This window comes from Empidonax traillii, unplaced genomic scaffold (assembly GCF_003031625.1).
Source record: "Empidonax traillii isolate 1590-97213 ecotype Southwest subspecies unplaced genomic scaffold, ASM303162v1 scaffold201:size1909950, whole genome shotgun sequence".
Lineage (NCBI taxonomy): Eukaryota > Metazoa > Chordata > Aves > Passeriformes > Tyrannidae > Empidonax > Empidonax traillii.
Genome location: NW_020955394.1, coordinates 1,670,903 through 1,697,742, shown reverse-complemented (window position 1 = coordinate 1,697,742; position 26,840 = coordinate 1,670,903). Strand labels below are relative to the sequence as shown.

At 43.2% G+C, this 26,840-nt stretch overlaps 1 protein-coding gene across 1 annotated transcript in view; it reads right to left on the bottom strand.

The window, feature by feature from the left end:
* The window catches only part of HDGFL3 (HDGF like 3), a 38,480-nt gene extending 11,856 nt beyond the window's left edge, over positions 1-26,624 (bottom strand). The window contains exons 1-3 of the mRNA XM_027887053.1: positions 26,191-26,624; positions 3,884-3,960; positions 577-715 (exon numbers count right to left, since the gene is read on the bottom strand). Coding sequence (XP_027742854.1) covers positions 577-715; positions 3,884-3,960; positions 26,191-26,274 — 300 coding nt within the window. The 5' untranslated portion in view covers positions 26,275-26,624. The remainder of the gene's footprint in view (positions 1-576; positions 716-3,883; positions 3,961-26,190) is intronic.
* Positions 26,625-26,840: the final 216 nt, after the last annotated feature.

Here is a 26,840-nt window from a genome sequence, read left to right as displayed (position 1 = left end):
ATACAGCCCACCAAGTACTCTTCTACCCCTCCAGCTTCACTGACTTTCTGCTCTGGACACCCAACAGGGAGAGCTGTTGTACAGCAGCAACTGTCTCCTAACAGCAGCTTAACCCTCCACCTCCTCACCCCTCAGCTTTGGCAGCTGTGTCCTACGTGTTATACATTACCAATGTAAAAATCAAAAGTGCAGTGACCTTAAGGTCTGTGTAAAATTCACCAAGCCTGATATAAAAATAAACAACAGAAAGAAGAAGTCAGAAATTATTCATGTTTATACTGGAGTAAATAAAACCTTTTGTTTTTAATTCAGCGAAATCTGCTGCAGAATTTTCCACTTCACCAGCCCAGAATATCACAGAAAGCAAAGGGCTCTGCAGTACGATTAAAGTTCCATTTGTCACAGCATGTGAGACCGTAGTTGTCCTTACAATACATGATTACCAAAGCTGTAAAACTTTCTTGCTCCACCAAAACCAGGACCTTCCACATCACTCATACAATGTTTACACTGACAAGAAGTCTTCAAAGAAGAAAACAAGAAAGACAAGGAGGAGTAGATGTGAAAGTCATTTACCTGATATCCGGTAAACTTTACTCCAGGGTTGTTTTCTATTTCCCACAGGCCTTCATTAAATCCTTTTCGCTTGTTCGACTTCCCAAACTTATCTTTATATTCTTTATATGGGAAAAGGTCTTTGGGCCCCAGGAACGCACTGCATTTTAACAAAGGTAACATTCAGAAAAGGGTTTGAAACCCTCCTCTTCAAAAAACCCAAAACATTAACAGTGCAAATGTTTTCCCCATTCTTCTGCTCATTCCATAATTTATTTTCCAGTTTTATTTATTTGTTTATCACACTGGCCTTGAGTTACTGCTGTGAGTCTGATTTAATGGATTGGCTCACCATCCTGATGTTTGCTGTAGCAAAATCATCTCTAGAAACAACTAAAACATGTCTCCTTTATTATATTAACTACTGCTGGGAGCTGGGACTTGAACAGTTTAGGAAAGGGATTATATGATGTAATTGCCTGCGATAGCAAGGGACCAAACTTCCAATCTTAGTGTTACAAATCCACTAAGGCCTAAAAATGCCATGTGGACAGTTAAAGCATGTAAGGTGTGCGTAGGATCCAGGGGCCAAAATTTATCCCTGCTACTCCTAGACAGAAAAAGCAGTGGCATTTATTATTATCTATGCTGCCAGTAAGCCTGGGAGCTTTTTTTTTTGAATAAGCCCCCCCACATACTAAATTCTGTGCAAACACAATAAAAATGCCCTCTCCCAAAAATCTTATAATTTCATATAAGACAAAAAACAATGGATGAATATAGACAGATGAGTAATAGAAGGAAACAATGAGACACACAGGGTGCTTGTGGCCAAATAGTTTTTTAGACAGCACAGCAAAGGAGGGATTTTGTGCTCTGCTGCTGCCTAAGTCAGCTACACACTGGGCCAACTAATTTCAGGCAAAGTCACCACAATGCAGGGAAAAATAATTAAAAAAAAAAAAAAAAGGCAAAGTGATGATTTATCCTTCTTTTTCTATGTATGTTACAGTAAAACTAACTTCTTCTATAAAACTGAAGAAAGTATGACTTTGTTTTTGTTGGATTCTGTATTCTGTATCATGGTAGTAGAGCAGCTAATCACAAGTTAAATTAAAACAGTAATGGTAAATTGACCCCTTCATTTCCACGTGGAAGATTCTGTGTCATCAATGACTGGAGCTGAGCAAGTCCCAGTGTCCTTCACTATAATCACTGTCCTACTTTCCTGATGATCTTTGCAATTAACTTTAACTCTCTGGTCTCCATTACCATGGGATTGTGGAGCTCCACCACGCACAACATATTTATTGTTGTAACCTCACCACAAATTTGGGAAGTTGCCCTTTTTTGCAGATGGACTTCTGAGGTACAGGGATCTGCCCAAGGTCAAACTCAAACTGAGATCAGAGTACAGAGGGAAAACCTGCTATCTTCAATCTCAGTCTAATACCTTAATCACAGGATCATATTTCTTCCTTGCTGTAAACATTATTTCTGATTAATGCCTGATTTATGCCCAGCATTTATGAATGTGCAAAGTTCCATTCACTTAAATCATCTCACTGGCCTAGAAGTTTGCCAGTGCAGAGCCAACTGGTTGCTAAAGGAATCAGATGACAAGTCCCTGAGGAAAGAACTTTCTTCTAACTCCACACGAGCATGGGATCCACACTCAGTTGGCTCATCGAGAAATATCTCAATTATATAATTACAAAGCCAAGAATGCATTTCTACCTGAAAGCCAAACAGTGATTTCCAAACTAACAGATGTTGCTTTAATATTAAATGCTACAGTAGAGCAAGGGATCTGAATAAATTATGTTATCTATGCTTTTTCTAATACTAGGAGATGTCTCCTTGTTGTCAAAAATACATACAAACAGTTCTAATACAAATAACAAAGGAAAACTGTATGAAACTTACCATGAGCTACCTTAATTTAGCTCAACAGTAATGTATGGACATGTTTCCACGGCCTTTTATGTACAGTAAACACTGAAAAACTGTCTACATCTTTGTTTGAAAGACATTCATTGCCATTGGGAGAGTATAAGTTTCCACTGCTCTGCTATAAAACTAAGGAGCTGCAATCTACAGTTTGTTTTTAACAGTTAGGCTTTTTAAATTTTTAAGGTAGTAACTACAAACTGCTTTCCTGTTTAAAAGTGGTCAGTATTTTTCTCTTAAAATGTTTCTCAAGAATGATGTTTCCATTCAAAAAATAATTACATTTTGGTTTCTGATTTGAAAGCATCACAAGTTTATTTGAACTTCATTCTTTTCAGATTATTTTGTGGCAATGGTAGTAGACTGCAATATATCAAAATATCAATTTGTTTCATTTCAGCAATAGGAAGAAATATTTTAACTAAAGAGAGGCTATTTTGAGCTTTATTAAGCAGAAACAGTCTTTAAAGATCTTTTTAAATAAAATGTGATCTATGAGATATGGGGCTTAGCATGTTCTGGAAATACTAAAATTCAAAAATAAACAATGAATTTTTAATACAACTTCAAGCCTCTAATATTGAACTAAAATTTCAAATTTCATTTTTCCCCAGTTTTAAAGGAATTCTAGAAAACATGTTCCCTGCAAATGGGGAAGGAAAAGTTTTAAAATTAAATTTTAATTTAATTTAATATTTCATGCAATATGGAAACTGTGATAATTTTTTTGCCTACCTCAGATATAGTGTAGAGACATGTACATTATAATCTTGAAACTCTGTACTTTGTAGCAATTACTACGAGACCTAACTTACCTCCTGTGTTCTGATTCCTTTTGTTCCCTATGAGCTCAGCCAGCTCAGTTCTTCTATCACTTCTGTGAGCTCCATCCTACAATACCCCCAGCACAAATCTCCCAGGAATGCACATATTTTAAAGCTCTGTGAGGACTGCGTAAGACTCCAGGGTCTGCTTCCTTTCATATCACAAACCACCAAGCGAGTTCTCACACAGGACACGAACTCAAACGTGTCCAAATACAACAGCTTGATTTCTGCTATCATGGACATCCAAGTAAAAAAATCTTTGCCCCTGGCTCTGAGCTCAGATGACCCTTTAATAAATTCACGCCAACACGTTTCTTTACAGGCAATACAGGCTTTTATGCCTAGACTATGGTACACCACACAGGCAGCAGCGTTCCCATCTGCTTTCAGGTTTCACTTCCATTTAGCACAAATGTGTTGGGCTCATAGGACCTATCTCTAGGCTCTCAATGGCTTCTGTCAGGATTTGTTACAATAAAATCAGTAGAGATGATGTTATCTGCAGTGGAAGAAGACATTTTCAAAGGAAAAGATCACGTTCATTCACTTACGTTTCATGAGTCCCAAAAAAGAAGATGGGGTATTTATTTGCTGGAGGTTTCACAGCTCCTTCAGGGAGTTCATCAATCTGTAAGACAGGAAGCAGTGGAAAAAGGATTATTCCCAAAAGTGATGTCCTTCATCCAAGAATCCCTACCAAGCCGTGGAAGTGCTGGCCCAGGTATCCTGCAGCCCTGGGAGGTCCCACTGTGTAGTGGAGAGGGGAAGGGGAGGCAGCTGCTGGTTTATCAGGCAGACAGGTCAGACAAAGTCAGCATATGACTGAAACGCTACAGGGAGACAACAGAAGACCCAGGAGAAGGCACAAAGTTTTAAAGATTTCATGGGCATTATAATACACAAAGGCAATAAAACCAAGTCTGCTTAATTTCAGTGTTAACTTCAGATGCTGCCTCATCAAAGGCACTGAAACTCAGAGAGCAATCCTGCCTGTCTCACACAGCCACCTCAGTAACTTCTGCAACAAATGGAGAACAGATGGTATCTCTGAGACTCTGCAGCTGGAAAAATGGACAATCTCTCAGTGGTTCTTCCCTGTGATGATGGTGGCACAGAATGTAAAATGCATAATGCATGCCAGGGAGTAGGGCCAGGGACTCTTCTTGCCCTGCAGCATCCTGATAACTGTTTTTGGTCACTGCGCCCCTCTGTAATCTATCTCTTCTTTCACATTCTATCCCTGGCCCGTATTTCTCAAGATACAGCTGCAGAGAAGCAAAGAGAGGGATGGTGAGGGTGTTCTCCTGAGATATAGCTGGTATTAGGACAAACTTCTCATGTTGAGCAGTGCCCTGACCCCTTCTCCGGATGTTTGAGTGAGAGTGTCGGTTGTGAGGCAGGAGGTGAGGCCAAGGGCTTATTCTTGTCCATGTCTAATTTTGCACTCCTCTGCAATAGAAATCAGAGAGCCCAGGTGCCTACCCACATAAACCAGAAACACAGCACAGCTTTAAGTAAGATCTAAGAGCCTGCCTTCCCAGAAATGGCACTTCTGAGCATATGTGGGTGTATGAAATTAAGTGTCCAGAGAACTCCCCGGCTAAAAGAGAGCCTAATGAATCTAGATACCCATAGGGCAGCACCATCAGCAGGTGAATGGTTTGCTGCCTGGTCTAAGGCAACTCAGACTCAAAATAAGCATATCAAATCCTCCCAAATGTCACTGCAACGGAGAGCAAAGTGCTGACATAACACTGCTATACAAAATCTGCTCTTCAGCAGCGCACAGGGATGGAACCTGCATGTTTTCACTCAAGAGGCCAGGCACACATGTGCTTCCCTTCTCTTTTGTTGCCAAAGAACCCCAAACACTGATTTCTTGTTGATTAATAAGCAACAGATTGTTTTCAAAGGATGTTCTCTTTCACTGTAAAGCATCTGCTGGCTACATAGCTCTCAAAGGAGTATGAGCTTTTGTAAGAATTCAAATCCTTTTGGTCTTTCTGCAAGGACACTCCTTGGGGATGAAAAAATGAGAGCCACATGTGGAACTGGACTCCTTTCTGCAAAAGAAATTGATGCCTATCTTTTAGGTCTATGTGGGAAATTCTCTGAAGCGTCACCAAAATCGGAGGATCTAAGAGCACTTCCAAACCATTCCCCATCTCTTTCCTGTGGCACAGCTTAGGGGTGTGGATGGTGGAGCTCTGACACACTGGCAATGTGTCACCATGCACTCACTGCCTGGCACAGTCTGCAGGAGACAATCTGTGATGGTCAGAGGTGTCACATGCCTTGTGGGCACAGCAGTTACCCAACCTCTTTGACCTAACAAAGCTAATCAATTGATAAATAAAAAGAGAATCCATTATTTAAATGCACATTGAAGGAAGATACATGTTGGTGGAAGATGAATGCATGCATTCACTTTTAGCTCAGCTGTGTTTAAGAAGAACTGAAACAACATGAGAGGCTTTTTGGTGCCCTCTTCATCATCAGGAATACATGGAGGAAAGACTGTCAAAGATGCTATTTTAGAGCTCAACATTTTCCGACATTAACTAGTTGTCTTTTAAGTAAGTGCCCATAATGTTTCTATTTGCTCACTAATTCATGATTTACATACAGGTATTAGACTATAAGAGTGATAAAAAGACTGCAGGGGAAAAACACCAACACGTCCCACTCTGCAAAACATTGTATGTCTCCTGAAAGATGGAAGTATCTACGTGTTAGACCAAAAAAGGCTGTGCTGGCAGTTTACCAAGTACAGGGGTAACACACCTCCACTGTCTGGATGCCATAGCCATCCTCCTCTTTATTACAACAGCAAGATGTCCAGATACCAGATACCAGAAAAATGTGGACTCCTTTGACTAAGATGAACACTGCTTGCTGGGACTTGAGTGCAAATCTCATTTGGCCACTTGAAACACGGTGCCAGCTCTGGGCTGCATTACAGAGCAGTCCAGTTACTGCCTCAGCGCCTTCAGAATTTCTCATGAAATAAAGTGAACAGCTGTAAATGATCAGTAAAGGGGAGGAATGAAGACATGCTTAGTAGGGAATGCTGATCAGAAGGGAATGGGGATCTTACATCACACAACGTGCTATGCTCCAAAGCAGTGAGGATCTTCTCCTATGTGATATCCCAAGTGGAGTTAAGCCTTCTGTCTTATTCCCAGCACTTAATTCTGTTAGCTAAGGAACAGCACCAAATCAACAAAAGACAGCACACACATCTGTCACGTAGCTCACCTGCTCCCCATTTCTTGGCATATTTCTTTATTCATCCAAGTATCCCCTCTGACTATGTCTCATCACAGGAAACCATAAAAAAGTTTTTCATAGCTTTTGAGAGTTGGCATACATATATAAATACATGCAGTATAAATCTGCTCTAAACAGTTCAAGGATAGACTGTTAATGCTCCCACTCTAACATTTCCCTTTCCAGCTGAGGTCAAGACTTTTCCTGCCTTTTCTGATGTTGCTGAGAGCTCCCCAGCTCTCAAGCTTATGTTGCTAGTATTGTAACAGGGTTGGAAACGGAGTGACAGTGTTACCTTAGGACCATTTAACTCTGGAAAAAACTCCAGGGAATTTAGTGAAGGATGCGACTCTCTCTGCCATTAGGAAAGATCCCTTTTCCTTTTTACCTGTTTCACACAAATCCCTGCATTAGAGGCTGTGAGAGGAGAGCTTTGAACAGTCCACCCATTCCCAGAGAAGCCACCTTAGCCCTCTGTGAATGTGATGCCTTTAAGTGCTTGTTCAGCTGCAAAACAACCCCAGCACTCCAAGATGATTGCTGCTGCTTTGTTGTAGCAGAAAGCAAGCACTACAAGCAACCATACTGCAGCCTCCTGGTGCTGCACTCAGCCACAATTCATTCCCATTCTGTAAGATGTTTTGGTTAAATATGCTGCAGATTTGGATCCAATATTTTCCCCCATATCAGCAAGATCAAAGACAGACAGAGAGAAGGAGGAGGGAGAGAAAGAGAGTGAGCGCATGAGCACAAGAGCAAGAAAAGCATCGCTGCTTCAAACCAGGAACAAAAGAGAGAAGTGCACCCATACTAGGACACAGTGTTGTAGTCACAGAAACCTCACTAATGACTAAAGCATCTGTCTATCAGAGATCCAGACTGCGACTGCATTTTGCTCCTGGAAGGAAACAAACAGATTCTAAAGTACCCGTTATAACCTGCAATCAAACAGGAGCTCCCTCCCCTCCTGAACCAGAGCAGACAGGGGGCTGGAGCTGCCACAGAAATCAGTGAGAGCAGCGCATGGCGTGCAAATCTGATACGTGCATCAGCCACACCATGGGCAGCCGCTTCAATTATGGCTAAAATTAAAGCAGGTGGTTTCAGATTTCGAGTTTTATCCCCTTAGCTCCCGTTGCTGTCATCTGCTTAATGAATAACAATTGCTTTCTTTTTGCACAACCTCAGCAGAGCTGCACTGCCCAGCATTTGTTTGCCAACCAAGCAGCAGAGCTTTAAAGATGTAACTGTGGGTTTGGGTTTTTTTTCAGTAAACAAATGCCAGGCTCCTAGGGTCAAGAACACAGAACAGAAAATTCACTGGACCTCTCAAGTCAGAGCAGGGCTTTATCAAACGGTGTTGCTAGGGTCTACCAGTGTGCAAGCAAGAAATCCTTCAGGATCCTTACATGGTAGCTTACAGGTTAGGATGTATATGCAGCCCGAATATTTTGCTCTCGGTGGTGCTGAGTAATTGCTGACTTCTCAGGGAGTATTTCCCGCTGGCTGTCACGGGCTGGGTTTGGCAGCACTCACATCGCACCGCTCCCTTCCCGGTTGCCATGAGGTTAAGGACCCTGGGGAGAGAGGCGCTGGCTGGGTGGGCTGGACTGGCGCTGCAGAGCCATAGCCCAGCGAGAAGGACGACAACAGTGACTCCCAGAAGCACAAATCATCCCCGTGCCTGCCTGCGGGATAACGTGGCATATTCCTGACAGGCGGAGGAGCTCCCTGGGAGGGCTGGTGCAGAAACAGAGGAAGCTGCACCCCCTCCCGGGTGTTCTGCTCTGCAGAGCTCTACATTCCCTGCAAAATGGGAAACATGTCTCTCTGAGACACGGAGAAACTGGCAGGGCTTTGTCTCTGCTGTTCTGGGCACAGCAGCTTTCTGGGGAGGTTGATGTTACTGCAGCAGTGGAGGAAGGGGCAGCTCTGCCCACCAAGGCAGAAGGGCATTCCAGATGTGCCTCCTTCCACTTGAAGGGGCAGCAGGTGTCACGTTGAATGGCATCACAAAATCTCTGTGCTGTGGGTAAGCTGCTGCTCAGGAGCAGGAATGCCAGGCTGCAAGGGTGGCTTTCAGACCAGACTCTGTTCTATTACGTTCCAACAGAATTTTACACCGAAATAAAAAAGGTATTATGCAGAAATACTGATCAGGCCCCCATGTACAGAAAAGAAAACTTTACATCAGCATGCAGAGATGCTTATGTGGGCACAGAAACCGCAAGAACAAGTCCTTTTATTTTTTTCAAAAAGAGGGAATTAAAGCTGCAGAGCAGTAATCACTGATGGTTTTGACATACTGTAAATGCCTTTGATTGGCAAAAGCACACAGAAGCACTGCCGAGATCAGTATCTCCCACTGAAATCCCTGGAGTCGCTGCACAGCAGTCGAGCAAAGGCCTATAGTATTTTTGCTGGAAAGTGGTTCAAGTTGCTTATTATTGCCCAACACATGCAAGCAGCCTGATCTTTTGCAGTTAGCTTATTAGCAGAACTCTACATGAATAAAAGCAATACTCTTCAAAATCCATTATTAAAATAGGATATTTTGCTTTTCTGCAACGTTTTTATTCCAATGGATTTATTATGATTTTTTAATAGCTAATGCTACTGGAAGTCAGAAGTATGGCAGTATTTTTTCTAAACCATTATTTAAAATACTGTTCTGCAAAATGTAAAATATTAATTTTTTTTTTCCCCCAGAGGATCCTAAAATGTTTTAAAAAAAAAAAGAAATCCAACCTGCTTCAAGCTAAAAATTGTGACTCACATTCTGTAGTACTTAAATTGAAAAGCAATCCAACTAAAGCTGATTGGAGACTGCTGACTTTTTCTCTCATTTATCAGGACTGATATTTGAAGCAGAGCACAACTCCCCAATGTACATCACATACCTGAACTCCTAGTGTGGAATGCTGGCATATGCACTTTTTCACCCATTAAAAAAGATAACCCTGTGGACGGTAAGACTAGAAGCAGAATGCAACTTAATAAGGTGGAATTGCACAGCTACAAAAGTAAAAATTAAAAAAGTCTCTGGGCATGGAAGAGTGCCACCAGCAAAAACAAAAAGCAAAACAAGATTAAAAACAGCAGAGCATACTTTTGAGCACTGCTGAAAATGGCTGAAGGGTATCCTACAGACAGCCAGAAATGACAATATAAAGACATCAATCCTCCTTTTTTTTTTTTTTTTTTTTTTTTTCTGTGCATGCTCAGGACCTCAACGAGATAGAAGACAATGAAGGGTTAGTTGGAGTCCAAACAATGCTGGCAGCAGTGTCTCACTAGCAAAGATCAGCAGTCTTGCAGCTGAGTTCAGCCCCTTTACATCCCTAATTAGCAGCATATTTTTAAGACAGAAAGTTGAAATACACTTTCTGCAGAGCTGCTTTAATCTCCAATATGAAAATGGGGCCAAAGCTTAGTTCTGCGTGACTGGTATCTATATGCATGACTTTGTAGATAACTGATCTAGTCATGTGATTCAAGTCCTCTTGCACTCTGGGGGCTGGTGGACAGAAGACTGTCAGAGGAGGAGTTTCAGGGAACACAAAGACCAGTCCTGTCTCTGCCACTGGCCTCTGGGATGACCTTGCCCTCATCTCTGCATCTCCTTCAGTCTCACTTTTACCAACAGGGACTATGGGACTGTCCTCCCTAGGAAGCACCTGAGGTCCACTGCTGAAATGAGAGGTATTGCTAGTAACACATACTTCAAGCTCTGTCAGGGTTGCATTTCAGGTTACCAAACTGAAATCCTCCCAGGGAGCACATCCCAAAGTCAGACTGCTGCAAAAATGCTCCATGTTCTGCAAAGGAAGTGTTTCCCTGCCACTGAGAGTGAAGCAATGGTGCTACCACTGGGATTCTGTTTTACCAGTCTGTTCCCTAAGGAAAGAAAAGGATGTAATCACACTATTCCCAGTCTGACTTTTACCTGCAATAACTCAGGGACACATCAGACAATTTTGCCAAACCAGAGGAAAGGAGAAAGGCCAAAGAGAGATTAAGTTTCCCCATGTTTTGTGATAAATAGGCTGTCCAACAGAAGATGGGCAGACAAGTAGTCCATATGCTGAGAGACAGCTTGCAGTGCGGGCTCAACCAAAACATCAGACACTAGGAAATCCACATAAAGGCAAGCCAGAGAAAAATAAACTTCTTAAGTTACATGGCTCAAGGAATTACTTTTTATTTGTTTACGGGTGGGGAGAGGTTGTTTATTATAAACAAATATTGCCAGTTCTGAGGCATTTAGCATTTACTTTTCTTCCCTTTAAGCACAGTGAAGCTTGATTCTCCTTTGTCTGAATTATTCCTCAGATATCAGGATACTGTTTGCAGTGTAGGTCCACCCAAGCAAACCAGAGTGAGCTCACTAACACCAAATGAAAGCAGTTTCTGATGACAAAATTTGGGTACCCTGTGGCATCTTAGCACAAATATTTTTGTCTTGAAATATTCAAGTGTGCAAGAAAAGCACATAAAAAAACGTGTTTGGAAGACATACAGCAAATAAAAAATAATTAACCAGCTAAGACATCAACAAATGAGAAATTTTAGGGACTAGACATCCACAGACATGTATTTCTATCCTGCCACTCTCTTCTTATAAGCCAAAGGGACATGAAAAGTCATATCATCTTCCTCCCCAAAGTGCTGAGATAAACCCTGCCACCTTCTGCATCTCATCTGCTAGAAGGAGTGGATGGATGGTATAAGAACTCTTCAGATCACAGAATATTTTTTGGTCTTCCAATATTTACACTAAAATTTTACTGTTTCATTGATTTTGTTTGGTTTTAAGAATGTTATATTCATGAGGCAGGATTTTTTGGCCACTCAACTTGATCAAAACCTTTTCAATTAGATGCAGCTGGCCTAGAGCGTTGACATTTGGTCAAATACACACAAGCAAATTTATACTTGAGGCTCGTTTGTTCCACATATCCAGAGCTCCATATTCCAAGTCCAAGCTTTTATTAAAAGAAGTGTTGCTAGTCCTTATACTCATATTGGCACACTTAAAGGCAAAAGGTAGACAAATTTCTGGAAGATTGCAGTCTCCTAGACTTGGCTGGCTTAATTTACCATTTCTTTTCCAATGTAGTTTACTTCCCAAAAAAGTCAGTTAAAAAATAGGACTGACACAATATTTCCAGGCTGAAGAATGCAGAGCCTCCCTGTGCAGCATTTGGTCCCACAAAATACACAAAACCCTGTTGACACTACAGCTTGTGGCTAAAATTGTTTTGGGTAAGGAAACGTGATCGATGGAGATGGCAGGTCCCAGAACACAACCTCCAGTTTGGAAAGGGTGGACACACACACACACACACATTAGGGACAAAGAAGGGAACAATGTTCACAAGTGCTTCACCTGCTGCAGCCACAGGCTCCTGCTAGGGAGGATTCAAGCTGAAGACTCTGGAGGTTCCACTATTATCTGGGCCTTTGAGTAGAGAAAACCTTCCTGCTTGTGTCCTCTGTGACCTGTTTTCTCACTGTCAGTTGCAGCTGAGGGATCTATCAGGGGACTGAAACACTCCTGGCCACTGAACAATCGCCTGCATATGAAAAATGCTCACTGTTACCTGGGAAAAGTACACAAAATCTTTGTCCCTTGAAAGCACATTTTTAGTGTCCTCCAACCCTCTGAGTTTGGGTGCAGCAGAAAAGATGAGAGTACAAGTGTCCTACCAGTCCTCTAGAGGGAATGGAGACACAGCCAAGCATGTATTTGTCTTCATTATGCTGCTCTCTGTGGACCCCCAGAACACAAAGACTCGTGGTCTTAATGTGTTCACACCAGAACATCTATTTGCAGGATTTAAGCAACTACTTCAAACATAAACTTCTGTCTCACAGGATCATGAACTAATTTACCCTATTACCTACCCACCTGTGTGCAGGCTCGGGCAGGCTGCACCTTCTGAGCTGTGTACACAGCACAGCAGCCACACAAACAGGACCTTCTGCAGGCACCGAGTCTGGTGCAGGTGACGCTCCAGCCTGGTGCAGGTGACACTCCAGCCTGGTGCTGGGGACTGCAGAAGCACAGGCAGGCCCAGAGCACCAAATCACAGCACTTAGGGTGCTCAAGTGAATGGACTGGGAGCCTTGAGCAGGGAAGAGGCCTCAGTTTGTATTTTGGGGCTATGGGATAAGTCTAATCACGGAGTATCACCGGCACACAGGTCGATTATTTTGTTGAGATGCAAATAACACATACAACAACAAGATGTATGCAATCTGGGGGGAATGAGAAGCAATGAAATCTGATTGCAAAGGCAATGAAATGGAGTGATTTGCAACCACTTTGCCAAGGCAGGCTTTCCCACTTACTCTGCTGACAAACTGTGAACTTGTACCTGCAGAAAGGCTCAGTGTCCTATGGACACGAGAAACCTACCAACTGTCTGTAAATAATTGCTTCCATTGCTCCACACCCTCAGCTACCATCTACAGCACAAAGCAACCAATTAAACACAAAGACTTTTGCTAAGATGAAACTTTTGCCTGTGTCAATTGGGCTGCTAAAACCGTGGAATGAAAAGAGATTCACTGAGTCACAGTGGTCTCTGTGCAGCACTTGGACCCAGCTTCAGTATTTTTACTGGGTTTCCTTTCAACCTCTGCTCAGATTTCCAGGAGCTGTCATTACAGTGTCAAATACCTTCTCTGCAAAGTCCCCCAGTCTACGTTAAACTCTTAGGAATTTTAATCTGTCTGCCTAAAGAGACTCAGGAACAAGTTTTTCCACGCCAAGTCATACCCCTCCCCACCTGCCTGTTTTTCTGCTTCCAAAAGCTCAGAATGAGAGTTTGCATTTAGTTTTGAACCAAAATGTAACATTTCTGAAATTTATTTAAATAGTTCCTACAAGATTAACAATCTTACTTATTACAATGAACATTTTCCTAAAAAGAAAAAAAAATCCTCCCCACCCCAAAACAAATATTCTCAAGCAGCAGCTTATAAGGCACTCCATTATGTACATGCAGACCTATGAACTTAAACCCTAAGTACTAAACCATGTTAGGAAAAAAATAACTCAAATGAAATAATGAAAACATGAAAGACAAAAAGATGTATTTTTAGAGATGTCAGTGGCATTAATGTCAGGGACAAGAGGAACACATCAATAGGGTAGTGACCAGATTTGCTAGGGTGGCAGTCCATTATATTATAAAGAATATATTTTACATCAAAACCACTTAATATGAGTTTTAGGCATGTGAGTACTCTCTTTTAATTCACATGGATTAATAACGGGCTTGAAGTTGCCTACGTGTTTATATACTTGCAGAATGAAGAGTTACTTCTTAACATCCTATCTTTCCTATCCAATATGTTAAGTTGAAGAGATATATGACATATATGTAAATGGTTTTTATTACTCTGAAATAACCTCTCTGAATATTGAGTTGCCATCATCACAAGTGACCTACAAAACCTAGAAACTGAGCTGCAGTTATGCTGCAGATGCCATAAAGTTTACTCCAGAATCTTCTGTCTTCCTCTGATTTTCTCTAACTTTCCATCTCTAAACAAGACCAAAGACTTCTGGCCATCACTGTTTTTCATTTCTATACCAGACCTGAAGAGGCAACCAGAATATTAATTTTAAGGATTCAGACTGTCAAGGAACCAATGACACATATGGAACTGTAGTAACTATTTTCCCACATACATTATTATTAAATTTTTAAAACACTTCACCTATGAATCAGGAATGGCCTCCATGCATGCTTTAAAAGGTTACCATTTTGTTTTAAAAAGCAACTGTAAAGAAACAGCATACTATTCTAACTCATATTGTGCAAATAAATGGGAAAAGACAGCTAGAAATAAAAGAGGACTTGGTTAGTGATACCCATATCTGGAGCTAGAAGGAACATTAGGGAACACTGCACATACACATTTATCTTGGTATCCAGGCTGAGTGTTTATATGCACCTCACACAAATCAACAAAACCCAACCAAAAACCTTTCAGTCAGTATTCAAAATTTTAAGTCTGTCACTTGCCTTTACTTTTTAATGCATTGGTGATGACACATGATGTGTCCAAGCCATGCTCCACAACCAAAGAGTTTTAGCTCACACTGCTTTTACCTGTCAAGATCCTCAATTAAGCCTCACATGTGGCATTCATGATGTCATCCTTTTCAATAAATCTGCCCTGGCACCCACCCTGACACCCCTCTCATTATACCAGGTTGCTGCATTGCTGACATTTGACAAACAAGTGAACTAACACCATCATCCAGCAGCAAATGTCCCAGAAAAAGTATAAGCTTCTCATTAAAAAATTGTTATTTTTGCTCCCACATCTGCTAAAGAAGCTGGCATTTCTTCTGAACATATTGCCACTAAAATCTTTATTATTATGGGCTTCTAGAAAGTTAACAGCTAGAGGCTTGATCATGCAAGCACAGCTGGGCATACAGTTTGGCAGCATAAACAAAGCCATTGTCTTTGTATGATCAGATCCCAGCCAGCACAATAACATGGCAATTATATACACAGGTGAATCCATTCATTTGTAAGGCAGGAGATGGCATAAAGCATCTTCTAAAAGATAAGGAGAAAACATTCAGAGCATTTTAATGCTGAAAAGCCCCATCTGACAAATGTATCTTCTTTAATCTGTTTTCATCTTTCAACAAGGAGTTCTTGTCATTTTACCAGCAGTACCAATTCAAAAAATCTGTTCACAAAACTGACCCACTACCTTAAAAACAATAAAACGCTCCCAAGCAGAGTCTCTCAAATAAATGCAAATAAAACAAAACATTAACAGATAGAACAAGCTTATTATTGGTGATATATCTTTGCAGACATTAAAATTCTAACCTCAAGGCTCAATAACTTTATTAACTTAATACTACCTTCTTCTACAAGCTGTGATAGAAATACTGACTGTGACAAAGAAAACTTAAATTTGCAGAAGAGCAAGATTTTGAAAAAGAACTCCTGATAAAAAGCAGCAAAAGGGGTACCTGAAAATGTGCACATATGCAAGTCACCTGATCCAGACGCCATATGAAAAGAATTATCTTTTGAGTTTGCTGCACCACTAGTATCTTTCAAAAGCCCTGGTATTTGGAGAGGCACTGCAGTAAGGAATGTCATCTTTTATTTTTTTTCTTTTTTAAGATGAATGTCTGCCTTCTCCCTTAGGCTCTGGTCCTACTTTATGTTTCTACAGGCACGGCAGCACACATGTAAGCAGTTTTATTGAAATCAAGGAATCTTTATGCAGTTGAACTCATTCGTTGCCTTTGGGACATGGTCTTTAGAGAACAGACTAATGGGATAGGTATCATCTTCCTTCTGCTGTTCCATAACAACCAGGACAGAAAGCCTCCAGCCACGCAGAGGATCTGTGCAGGGTTACTCCCAGAACACATGAAATGCCCAAGACTGTGCCTGCTGGGGGATAATGAAACCCAGCAGTAATGGTGCACTGCTACGAACACAGGAACCTCAGTTCTGCAAACACTTCCATATGTGATTAATCCTGAATGAACGCTACTTAATTGGATTCCAGATAACAGTGTCTGAAGAAATCCTTACAGAAACACAAATTTACACTGGCTCAGATGGAAACTGTAACATCTGGGCTGAAAACCAACTAGCAACTAATTAGTTTAAGAAAAAGATGATAAACACATGCCAGTACAGTAGGACACAATGCCTAGCATGAGATGCCTTGCTTAGGTGTATTCCCTGCCAGAATCTGCTTCCCTTAACACCTTTTCCCATGTTCTGGAAGAGGCATTTGGGACAGCAAGGTGGAAACCTTTGCAGATATTCAGGCAAAGACAGTTTTTTATGCCTGTAGGTGTGTATGCAGAAACACGCAGTCACTTCCCTACACCCAGTGATCGTAAACCCAGTGACAACTGACTCACAGTCCTGGGTCTGTGAGAAATACGAGCTGCAAGTAAACAGAAGCTCTGTCTGTAAAAGGAAAAGGCTAACACATCTGGGAAAAGGGATTGGCAATGTCAGAGAGAGAAAGCTGGAAGCGGCAATACTACGGGAAGCCAGCAGTGGACCACAAGATACATTTGACCAACCAAAGTGCTGCAAAGGTCAAGGCAATCTGCAGCAATCCCCACATACAAACACAGGTCCTGCCAGGGAGCGGGCAGAGAACCCCATGTGGTGCAACTGCACCCAGGAGAGCGATCCAGGCTCAGTGCAGGACATGGCCATACAGGCTGGGAATGTGTTGTAGGAAGCTACAGAAAAATGCAGGTCTTTAGGGCAATGCACACACCAAAAGCAATCAGTGGGACTGGCAGGATTGATTTACATACAGGGTTGAGTAAAAAATTCTGTCCCAAAGAAGGAAGGCAGGCCATGCATGGACAGCTTCACTTTTGCAGGGGGGTGCCTGCTGGCTCCGGAGCCCCCCATAGCCATCGTGCTTGGGTGGTCTCTGCACAAGGAGTAGGAAAGGAAAAGGCAAAACTCAAGAGAGGGAAGGATACAACACACAGCGCTCTGCTTTCTGGCATCACCTGACATTGCTTAGTCAGCACAGTCAACCCATGGCCCATGTTAATCCAAACACTCCTCCATCAGTGCCTCCCTCCCTTGTTCCCACCCCACAGCTGCTGCAAGGCAAGATACTGGTAGTGCCATAGAGAAGGTGAACCATAAGTGCCCCACCTCTCAACTTTTCCCAAAGGATAAGTGGAGAAGGAGCTGGAGGAACTGTCTCCTAGTTACCAAACAACGGGTTAGGGACTAGGGTAACAGCCAGGAATGGAGACCTGGATTCTTGTTTTCTTCATGTGGAGGAGATTCCAGATGAGGAAAATAGCCCATCCTTCAGGAATTAAAAGAAGGGGTTCACAGTATCCCTTTCACATTGTAAAATGTAAGACCTGTAGAGCTGAAATAAAACTAGCAGAAAAGAGCTGCTTTAATTTAATGACTTTGGATGCAAAACACGTCAACATATCAAGGGAGTAACAGCAGCTACAGAACTGTTCTTTGCAATTATAGCATTTGCTCCTCTATCTGTACTTTCCTGCTTCTCCCACCTGGATTGCATCTCCAGACTGATGCTACACATCTCTGTAAGGTCTCTCCCTATGTTATTATTAAGTTTCAATATGTACTTATATTTAGTACATTTAGTAATCCAGTCTGATCCGGGATTGATTCCCAGAAATGGTTTGCATTATTGTGCAATTGTGTCTTGAGCTCTCCCAGACTTAAAAGTTTCTTCTACTCGTTCCTTCAGCGTGGTTTTATTCTCTGTGTTGCAAGTGGTTTCACAGGTAGGTGCCTTCCAAGCCCAAGGAGAACAAAGTTACCGACTTTAAAGGCTGACACACTGTTTCCTAGTTGACATCGGTGACACTACAGAGATATTTGTAAGGTCCTACAGTCTGGAATTGTTTCCTTCCTCCCTGGTCCTATTTACTCTCCTGAATGTATGATGTTTTGTTAACTGATGGTCCTAAGGAAATTCTTTGGTGTATGATATTCCTTGCCCTGTTTTTCCCCCTTTTGTTACATTATGTCTTCTATTTAAGCAGCCAAACCAGAGCTGGCAAACAGCCTCTCTCTAGGTTTTTTACACGTTGCTGCAAGGCAAAATAAACAGTTGTTTCCAGTTTGCGTTGTAGGAGCTACAGATGTATGCTAATTAACCTTTCAGTCTGCTAATGGAAAGCTGAAAGAGATTTAAATGTACTTTTCTAAGGCAGAGACCAAAGTCTATGGACACCTGTCCTTTTTAATGTTGAGCTCTGTGCTGCCCAGAGCACAGTAAAACGTCATCTCCTCCCTTTATGTTGATTCTGAAGGCATTTTCAGATTTCAGCAGGGCTTTACAAAAGGCCAGGAGGCAGAGATAACATCCTTCTGAAATTCAAGGACATTATGTGTCTTTTTGGAGCAGCAATGATGCCAAGGATAATATTTGGGTTGACCTGAGACCATTTGAAGGATGGGGAACTTCAGAGCAGGGCAATAGGAACTACATCATAACATGGGAACTTCACTGTTTTGTTAAGATGCTGCAGTATTTACTCAAATTTCTTACCTTCCTTTTGTTTTCTAGAACAAAAAATTAATATAAACAAACAAACAAAACCAACCTGCAATGCCAGGTCTCATATACCCTTCAGGTAAAAGTATTATCAAGCCTGTCGTATCAAATAGTCTGAGTAGAAGAAAGGAAAACTGGAAATGAATCTGCAGTTTATGTCCAGTTTTGGTATCAGGTTTAGAACTGGCTGCTACACAATTGAATGAAACAATCTCAGATGTGTAAAGCCAGTACTGCAGAGACCTTCCCAAGAGGAGGAAGAAGGATTTGTTTCCTTCTTTAAGTTCTAGAAGCTTTACCTCATGATACTCTCATTCGCCAAATATTTCTTGGCATCTTTCAAATAACTGTTCATCCTTGTTGCTCCTATTGCGCTTCAGATGAAATACTGGGCCTTTCTCTGGTGATGCTGCCTCTCTTGGAGTCCAGACTCAACTGATGTCCTACCATGGCAACGTGCCACTCCTGTTTGAAGCATCTAATCTTTGCCATGGCAGGGTGTACCTGTGCACAGAGCAGGGATGTGTACACACACACACGGACCTTGCAGAGATACAGATGACACAAGGGCAGACTTGTACCAAAGTACCTAAAGGAACAGGAAAGTATTGGTGTTCAGTTAATTCCTAACACCTTTAAAAAGCTGGCTCCACGACCTCTTCCTGCCTGCTCCACACAAACTACTTTCCAGTGTTTGTTGCTATATTTATCACTCAAATTACAGTATTACCGAGAGGCCTCAGGCAGGCTCGTTCTCCTGTCTGTCTCTCAGGCACACAGTGGAAAGGTCTTCACTGCTCAGACACCACCATTTCAAACAGTTAAAGTGTCCAACCTCTCCACATTGTCATCACTTCTCCAGCATCATCAGGAAATCCTTTCATCTGTCCTCAAATGACAATTATATATACTTACTGTCGGCAACCACTTGCTTACAAGATTTTTATTACCCTAAATGCAGAAAGACTTGTTAATGCATTATCATGATGGGAAAAATCAGGAAACAAACAGTAAAGACTGAAAACTCAGTCCTCATTTTCCTGTCTACAAAAACTTCATTCCAGTTGGGGGGCCTATTCTTTACACAATAATAAAAAGAAGAGGTCAACTAATGAAGGGGAAACTAATATCTCTCCTATCTTTTTGTAGTAGGAATATACAGATTGACTTGACAGGCTCCAGATTTCATTGAAATGGGCACCCTTCCTCCAGCCAAAACATGTATCCAATGATTTCCATGAAATCAGTTGATGAAAATTATTCACTAGCTTCAAAGTAACAAGGAAAAATTTTTACAAAAAGTCTGTACAGTAAGGGTATGAAAAACTTCAGCTCTTATTGCCTCAGAACTCGTGAGACAACTGTCTTTATTCTGGGTTAGCTTCATTTGGACTTAAAATCGTGACACTGCAGGAGAAAATGTATTCATCTATTGTCATTTACACAAAAAGATTGGACTTGCACATTTGGGGCTAGTTATTTAAACTAATTAAAGAGGGAAAAAAACAACAGAGAGATTTAAAGAACTCAATTTTAAAGATGTTTTCCCATATACCCCTGCCGTGCTAACAACAAACACAGAACATCTTGGCCCCAAATTGATTCATTTGCCAACCAAGAGCAACTGGAGAGGTTTTACCATAAGCTGTGGTTCAACTTCATATATAAAAGTTATGACATTTTAGGCTACAATCCTCACATGAAATCCTTTTTTAATTCACACTTAAAACTGAATGCAGGAGGATAGAGAAGGACCATCAGCTGCTGAAGTTCCCTACTCTCCGAACACTGGGAGAATTCATGCTTCATTCTTGTTACTTTTGTTTTAGGAAATGAAGGAATTAGTACTCAATGAGCTGATGAAGTCATTGAAAAGGTACTCACATTTACTCTAGAATATGACTAGGCATCTGCAAATAACAGTTTAAATGCTGTCTAAGCAACATGTGTCAACCTGGTGCAGAAGGTTTAGAAAGTAAAAATAATTCCATGAAGGACTCACTGCCTGAAATGTGCTCCTTTCTGATGCACCACAGCAGAAGTCATGGGAGTGCTGCCTGAAGAAGCCACAACCTCACCATCAGTTCCCAGGATAAGACAGACCTTTGCAGTAATCAGCAAATCATGTCTCATCTCAGAAAGGAACAAACAGAGACTGCCATGAAAAATTGCTTGCAGATCTCTGAGGACTGATGTATGAGTGAGGTACATAATTAAAAAGGGAGAGAGACTGAAGAAGTCCTGAGTTGGTAAAGGAGAAGTCACAGGAGGCTCATATTTAGTAACACGGCAAAAGTGAGGTCATAAACCAGAGCAACCGAAAGGGAAAAAGGAGAAAAGCACATGGTGAAGGACTGGACAGGTCCCAAATGGCCAAAGAGAAAAGCTCAAAAGACTGCAGACTGAGTTTTGGCAGAAAAACACAGAGAAAGATCTGTTGTCTATTCCCGATGGACCCTTTGAAGTTTTCTGGATCTAATATGATTTTTGTCTGTCATTCTTTGCCAAAAAAGATAAACCCTGCCAGGGAAAGACCCACCTTACCATATCCTTACACTAATACAAAAATAAATGGTCTGTTTTAAATATCAAACACTTAAAATGCCAAATCTTTCTTCTACAATGTGTTTGAGATTTTGATATTTTCAAGCTGTCATACTTACAATTATAACAGACTGAAGCTGTACCTGGTTAAATACCTTGTACTTTACCAAATTATGTCACAAGATGGGCCTTGGTCCTACACCTACAGCTTCACCACAATCAACCCATTAGCTCCAGCCATACTTCAATGAACATGATGAGCTGAGCTTTAAACCCTTCCCTGGAATTATTTTAGCTCATACTTTCAAGTGCCTCACTTTGGTGCCTTGTCGGAGGGAGGACATAGTCAACAATACTGAAAATAGGCACTCAGCTAAAAACTATCATGTAATCATTACATTTATGATGCTCAGCCCACCACAGACACTAGTTCCCATTAAAATGACAGCTTTTACTACGTATTACTCTAAGCAATATACTGAGAATTTCACATCCATTTGCAACTCTAACACATTGAAGTGCCCCAAATACCGTTCTGCCGTTGCTATTGGCAGACGCTTTTTAATATGAGGATTGTTAGCTAACTCGAAAATTCAGAGTTCAAGTATGTGTTAATTCAGAGTAGCAACAAAAGAATGGGACAAGACAAACAGGAGTCCAGAAAATAGAAAATTAGCCCTCAAAGACAGTAAATGCACCTTTATAATAGTTAGTGTGACACCAACACTTTAAAGGCTGTGTTATCCTCTCAACGCAAAATGTTCTAGACAGCTTTAAACATCCACATGTTTGACACTAAAATATGTTGTTTTACCTGCTTGGATCTCTTGTATTGTCCTAAACCAATTTTACCATCCCTCCACAAACTACTTGTGTTTACCCAAATATAGTTCTTGTCTCCCCAGCTGTACAATCCTAGATTTCTGTATAATAATGGCACCAGCCACTTATTTGGGCATGTTCTTATTTTATTGAGGCCATTACAGACTTTTTCTTTGCTCTCTACAGTTGCATTAGCAGCTTCCTTCCTATTTTTAAATCAGCAGCTAATTTCAGCAACTAAGTGCCTATTGTTTCTTCAGGGTCACTCATAAAACAAACACCATTATTGATCTTTCTGAATCTACCACCAGTTTTCCCCTTTTATCTCATCTGGGTGACTATTCAAGAGGTAATTTCTCAATAAACCAGGACATCTATCCTAGATAAACTAGGGTATCTGAAGAGAGAGATTTTTCTGTCTATGTGTGCTAATACAGCTCCTATCACAGCAGTAGCCAAGCAACTCATAAACATTAGTGATTTTGTCTCCACTCTAAAACACCTTTTTAAAGGGAAAAGTGTTGTTAACTGTCTTTTATAAACAAAGAAGTAAGACATGAGGATTTAGTGCTTCAAAGGCAAAGACCACTCGAAAATGTACAATGAATTGAATTCTTATTTTCTACATTTTAACCACAATGGCATCTTCCCTCTATTTTTGTAGGCACTCTGAATACACAATTGCTTATTTGCTGGATTACAGCAATTGATGACCTGGCCAGTTGGTATTTATTCTGCATTTCTGATGAGCATCTGAAGACAACAGACATCACAGAGTAACAGAAAAATCATGTTAAACCAAACTGTTGTCTGCATTTAATCTACCGTTATTATTAAACTTCAATACAATTCTTGGGGCCTAAACCCTAAACCTATTCCCTGTCCTCCAGTCAAGCCAAAGGAAATTTTGGCTTTGCACAGGAATATGTGATACCGAAATGCAAAGCAGCCCTTACACGCAATAAGAACTAAGTGACATATTTCAGACATCAAGTATCTGCCATTACCCCTTTGGCCAAGTGTGCCAAATTTGGTCCCTTTAAAATTAATTCAAGACCAACCCACAAAGAAACTTTAAATGCAGTTTGACTGCTACAACACACCATCAGTTATTAGAAAAAATTTTCCAGTGGTCCTCTGGCATATCATCACTATCTAGGCACCTTCTGCCTGGTTTCTCTCTCTTTACTCACAGGGATTGAAGTCAGGCTTGCTGGTCATGCTCTTGTTGAACTCTAGATCAGCATACCTCCAAAGAGAGGGGGTGGGAAGCTAATGGTGTAGGACTAGAGACTGCTGCCTGTGCTGGATTTGTCTGCTGTGCTGGGCCACGAGGAGCTGGCTGAGCCCACCGGTGAGAGCCCACCTAGTGAGAGACAGGAGTCACTGAGCTGGGCCCAGCTCTGCACTGCTGCCGCTGGAGCTTCTGGGATCCCGCTCTGTATGACACTACCCATGCACACAAAAGTACACTGTGGATTCTGTGCCAGGCCAGTTATGTCTGAGTGTTTCATTAAAGGGCAGGCAGAGCACTTCTGTCCTGCTGTAACACTTCTCGGGTTTATTAAACACAGTTTAAGAAGTTTGTCCCCAGACAGGAAATTCATGCCGAAGGTCTCAGAGATGCCAAAGACCGTTTGGTAGGGGCAATAACACTGCCATTTAAATGTATTGTTACTCTTATTATTAAGCTACTATATTAGCATGAAATATGTAAGTTTTTACGAGAATACAAAGATCAAACACACTAATTGCATAATGAATAAAGAAGTAGCTAGAAACCACTCAAGGATCTGGAAACAAGTGAATCCCCTGGATAAAAGGCATTCAGTTAATCAGGGTATCTAAGTTGCATTTTCAACTCAAAGATTTATTTTCTCCTTACTTGTGCGCAATAATGTTTTTTGGGAAACAAAATACAGACTGATGTCCTCAGTAGGTTTTTCCTTTACTTAAGAAAGCATGCATCAGGCAAACCTTGGCAACCAAGATGAAGAAAAGTCTTAGTAAAGACAGCATGATAGTATTAGGTCAAGCAGACATCAGCCTGATCTACCAGGAAGTTGTGTGCAACCCCATCACAAGTTACAGGAGCACATCCTGTGCCTCCTGATACTCTGGTGAACTAACACCCCGTACCAATGGTCCCCTGGCCTGACAGCTGTCTTCCTACCCAGTGGTAGACTCTGGGCTCTCCACAGTTTCTGCCTCTACTTGCTAAGTCATGTTAAAACTACAGACTGCTTTGTCTTCACTTGAACTTTACATCCTGTTAGTCTGCACAAAGGAAGTGAGCAATGTGAACAGCACACCTGTTTTTTCCTAGTGAAGATGCACTTTGTTGGATATTATTGCCATTCAAATATCTATTTAGCAATCCAGTCAAAGGCTATGACCAGCTGTATAGCATATAATGATTTTTTGAAAGGAAAGAAAATGCCATTAAAACAAAGGCCCTGCTTCTGAGTAAACAAATGGGAGTTTTACAAAGGCTCAAAAAGGAAAGAGATTAACATGCTTCAACGTGGTAATGGTCTCAACTGTTCACATTAAAATTTTCACAGTAAATTAAACCATGACAGAGGTAGGAAAGAAGTCAATTTTCAGTGGCTCATGCTGTTCTGCTGACATAAATTGCCATTTTTTAGGTAGTATATCCACCAACTGGTATAATGATAGAATTATAAAACCACAACCCGTTGTTGATTATGTTCGGCCTTTTGCATGCTAATTTTAGCCTGCTCTGCCAAAATAATTGAATGCACCACCTTATTTACAGGCTTCTAGATATTTAGCACCCTCTCGCTACTCTTTTTTTCACCAACCTTTGCTTAAGCTTGCAGTGTTGGCCTTCCCTCCTTATATAGTGTCTGCTGTTCAACACCACTTCTGCTTCCTCAATTCTGCTCAGGATGCCTTTCCAGCACTTACACCCATCCTTTTCCAGGGCTCTCTTGTCAAGGGTAATGCTAAATGTCAGTCCATCTTTACCCTGTTCCTCTCTGTTTCCCTGCATACAACACTTCACTATCTTCTTTAAAGTCTGTATAGACCAGCAACTTTCCTTGACTAGAGAATGATGGCATGAAGCACTACCCAATCATCCCAGTAAGACTGAAGAAGACAAGTAAATACAGACTCACTGGTTGATGCCTGCCAAGAGTTCCCACAACACGTGTTACTCAGTGAGTTTACACAACAGTGACCAAAGAGGAGGGAAGGGACCGGCAGTGTAAGTGTGCCGCGGTAACAGATCCCCTGGAGAAAGCTGTGCCCCGCGTTATTGTAGCAGCACCAGAAGTGGCTGTTTAAACACAATCCAGCCCTTATCTGACCGCCAAATGCCCACGATGCCTTTGCACCTCAGTTGTATCATGGCAGCGTAAAACAAAAAATGACAAAGGCCTATGAAAGAAAGTCAACCCACTAGAGGACAAGGTGCGGCGGGAGGCCCGATACCCAAAAAGCGCGGGTGCGGAGGGGTGGCAGCTGGGCTGGGGGGCTGCCACAGAGCCAGATCCCGCTTCACTCACCGAGCCGAGCTGAGCCTCCCGCGCCCACTGGCCCCGGGGACATCCGCAGCCTGACCCCAGCTCTCTCCCCCTTGCACACCTGTCCCTGCCCCAGCCCGTGCCCCTTCCCCTGCAGGTCCCGGGCCCGCAGCGCTGTCCCCGCCGGTCCCTGGGCCGCGCCGGGCCGGGGGCGGCGGCCGCGCTGCCCTGCCCTGCCCCGGGCCGCGAGGGCCCCTCTGCCCCCCGGGGGAGCCGGGGGCCGGGGCGAGGGAGGGCGTATAATAAACAGCATCGTTGTCATGCGGGCAGGGCTGCCGGCTCCCCAAGCCTCCTCCCCGCGATAACAACCCAGGTACAGCCCGCGCTCACCCCCCTCCCTCCCTCCTCTCCCTCCTCCTCCTCCTCCTCCTCCTCCTCCTCCCGGGGGGCCGGGGAGAAATCTGCAGATCAAAGAAAAGATGCACAATAATAGCGGGGTGGGCGCGAACCGCGGCCCCCCGTCCGGCGGGGCCGGGGCCGGGCCCTGCGGCGGCTCCGTGGCCGCGGCCCGGCCGTGCCCGCCCGGCGGTGCGGGGCGAGGGGGGCGGCGGCGCGGGGCCGGGCGCCCCCGCCGCGGTACTCACCCGGGCCGGCCAGTGCGGGTACCCCTTCATTTTGGCGAACACCAGGTCTCCAGCCTTGTATTCTCGGGGCCGCGGACGAGCCATCGGGAGCCGCCGCGGGAGCCGCCGTGTGTCCCCCCGCCCTCCCGCACCCCCCGCCCCGCGCACGCCGCCCCGGGGGCAGCCGGGCGAGCCCCCGCGGGGTGCGATGCGCCCGGGCACGGGGCGCAGCCGGGAGCGGGGCCGGGCCGCGGGCGATCCCCGATCTCTCCGGCGGCGGCGGCGGCGGCGGCGGCGGCGGCAGGAGGAGATGGGGTGTGTGAGTGTGTGTGTGTGCGTGTGTCTGTGTGTGTGAGTGTGTACGCGGGGGAGGGGGAGGCCTTGGACACAACCCCAGCAGCCCCCGGTACCAGGGAGCGGGGCTGGCCGGGCGGGGGCGGCCGGGGAGCCCTCGCCCCGCGGCGGCGGCGGCGGGCGCGGCGCTGCCCGCGGCCCCCCCGTGCGCGCTGGGCTACGCCGCCCGCGCCGCCCGCTCCATCCCCGCCGCAGCCGCCGCGGCCCCGGGAATATGGAGCCGGCTCCGCCGAATTACTCCTCGGGCAGCGACCGAAAACAGGATCTTCTTATCCCCCCCCCCCCCCCCCCCCCCCCCCCCCCCCCCCCCCCCCCCC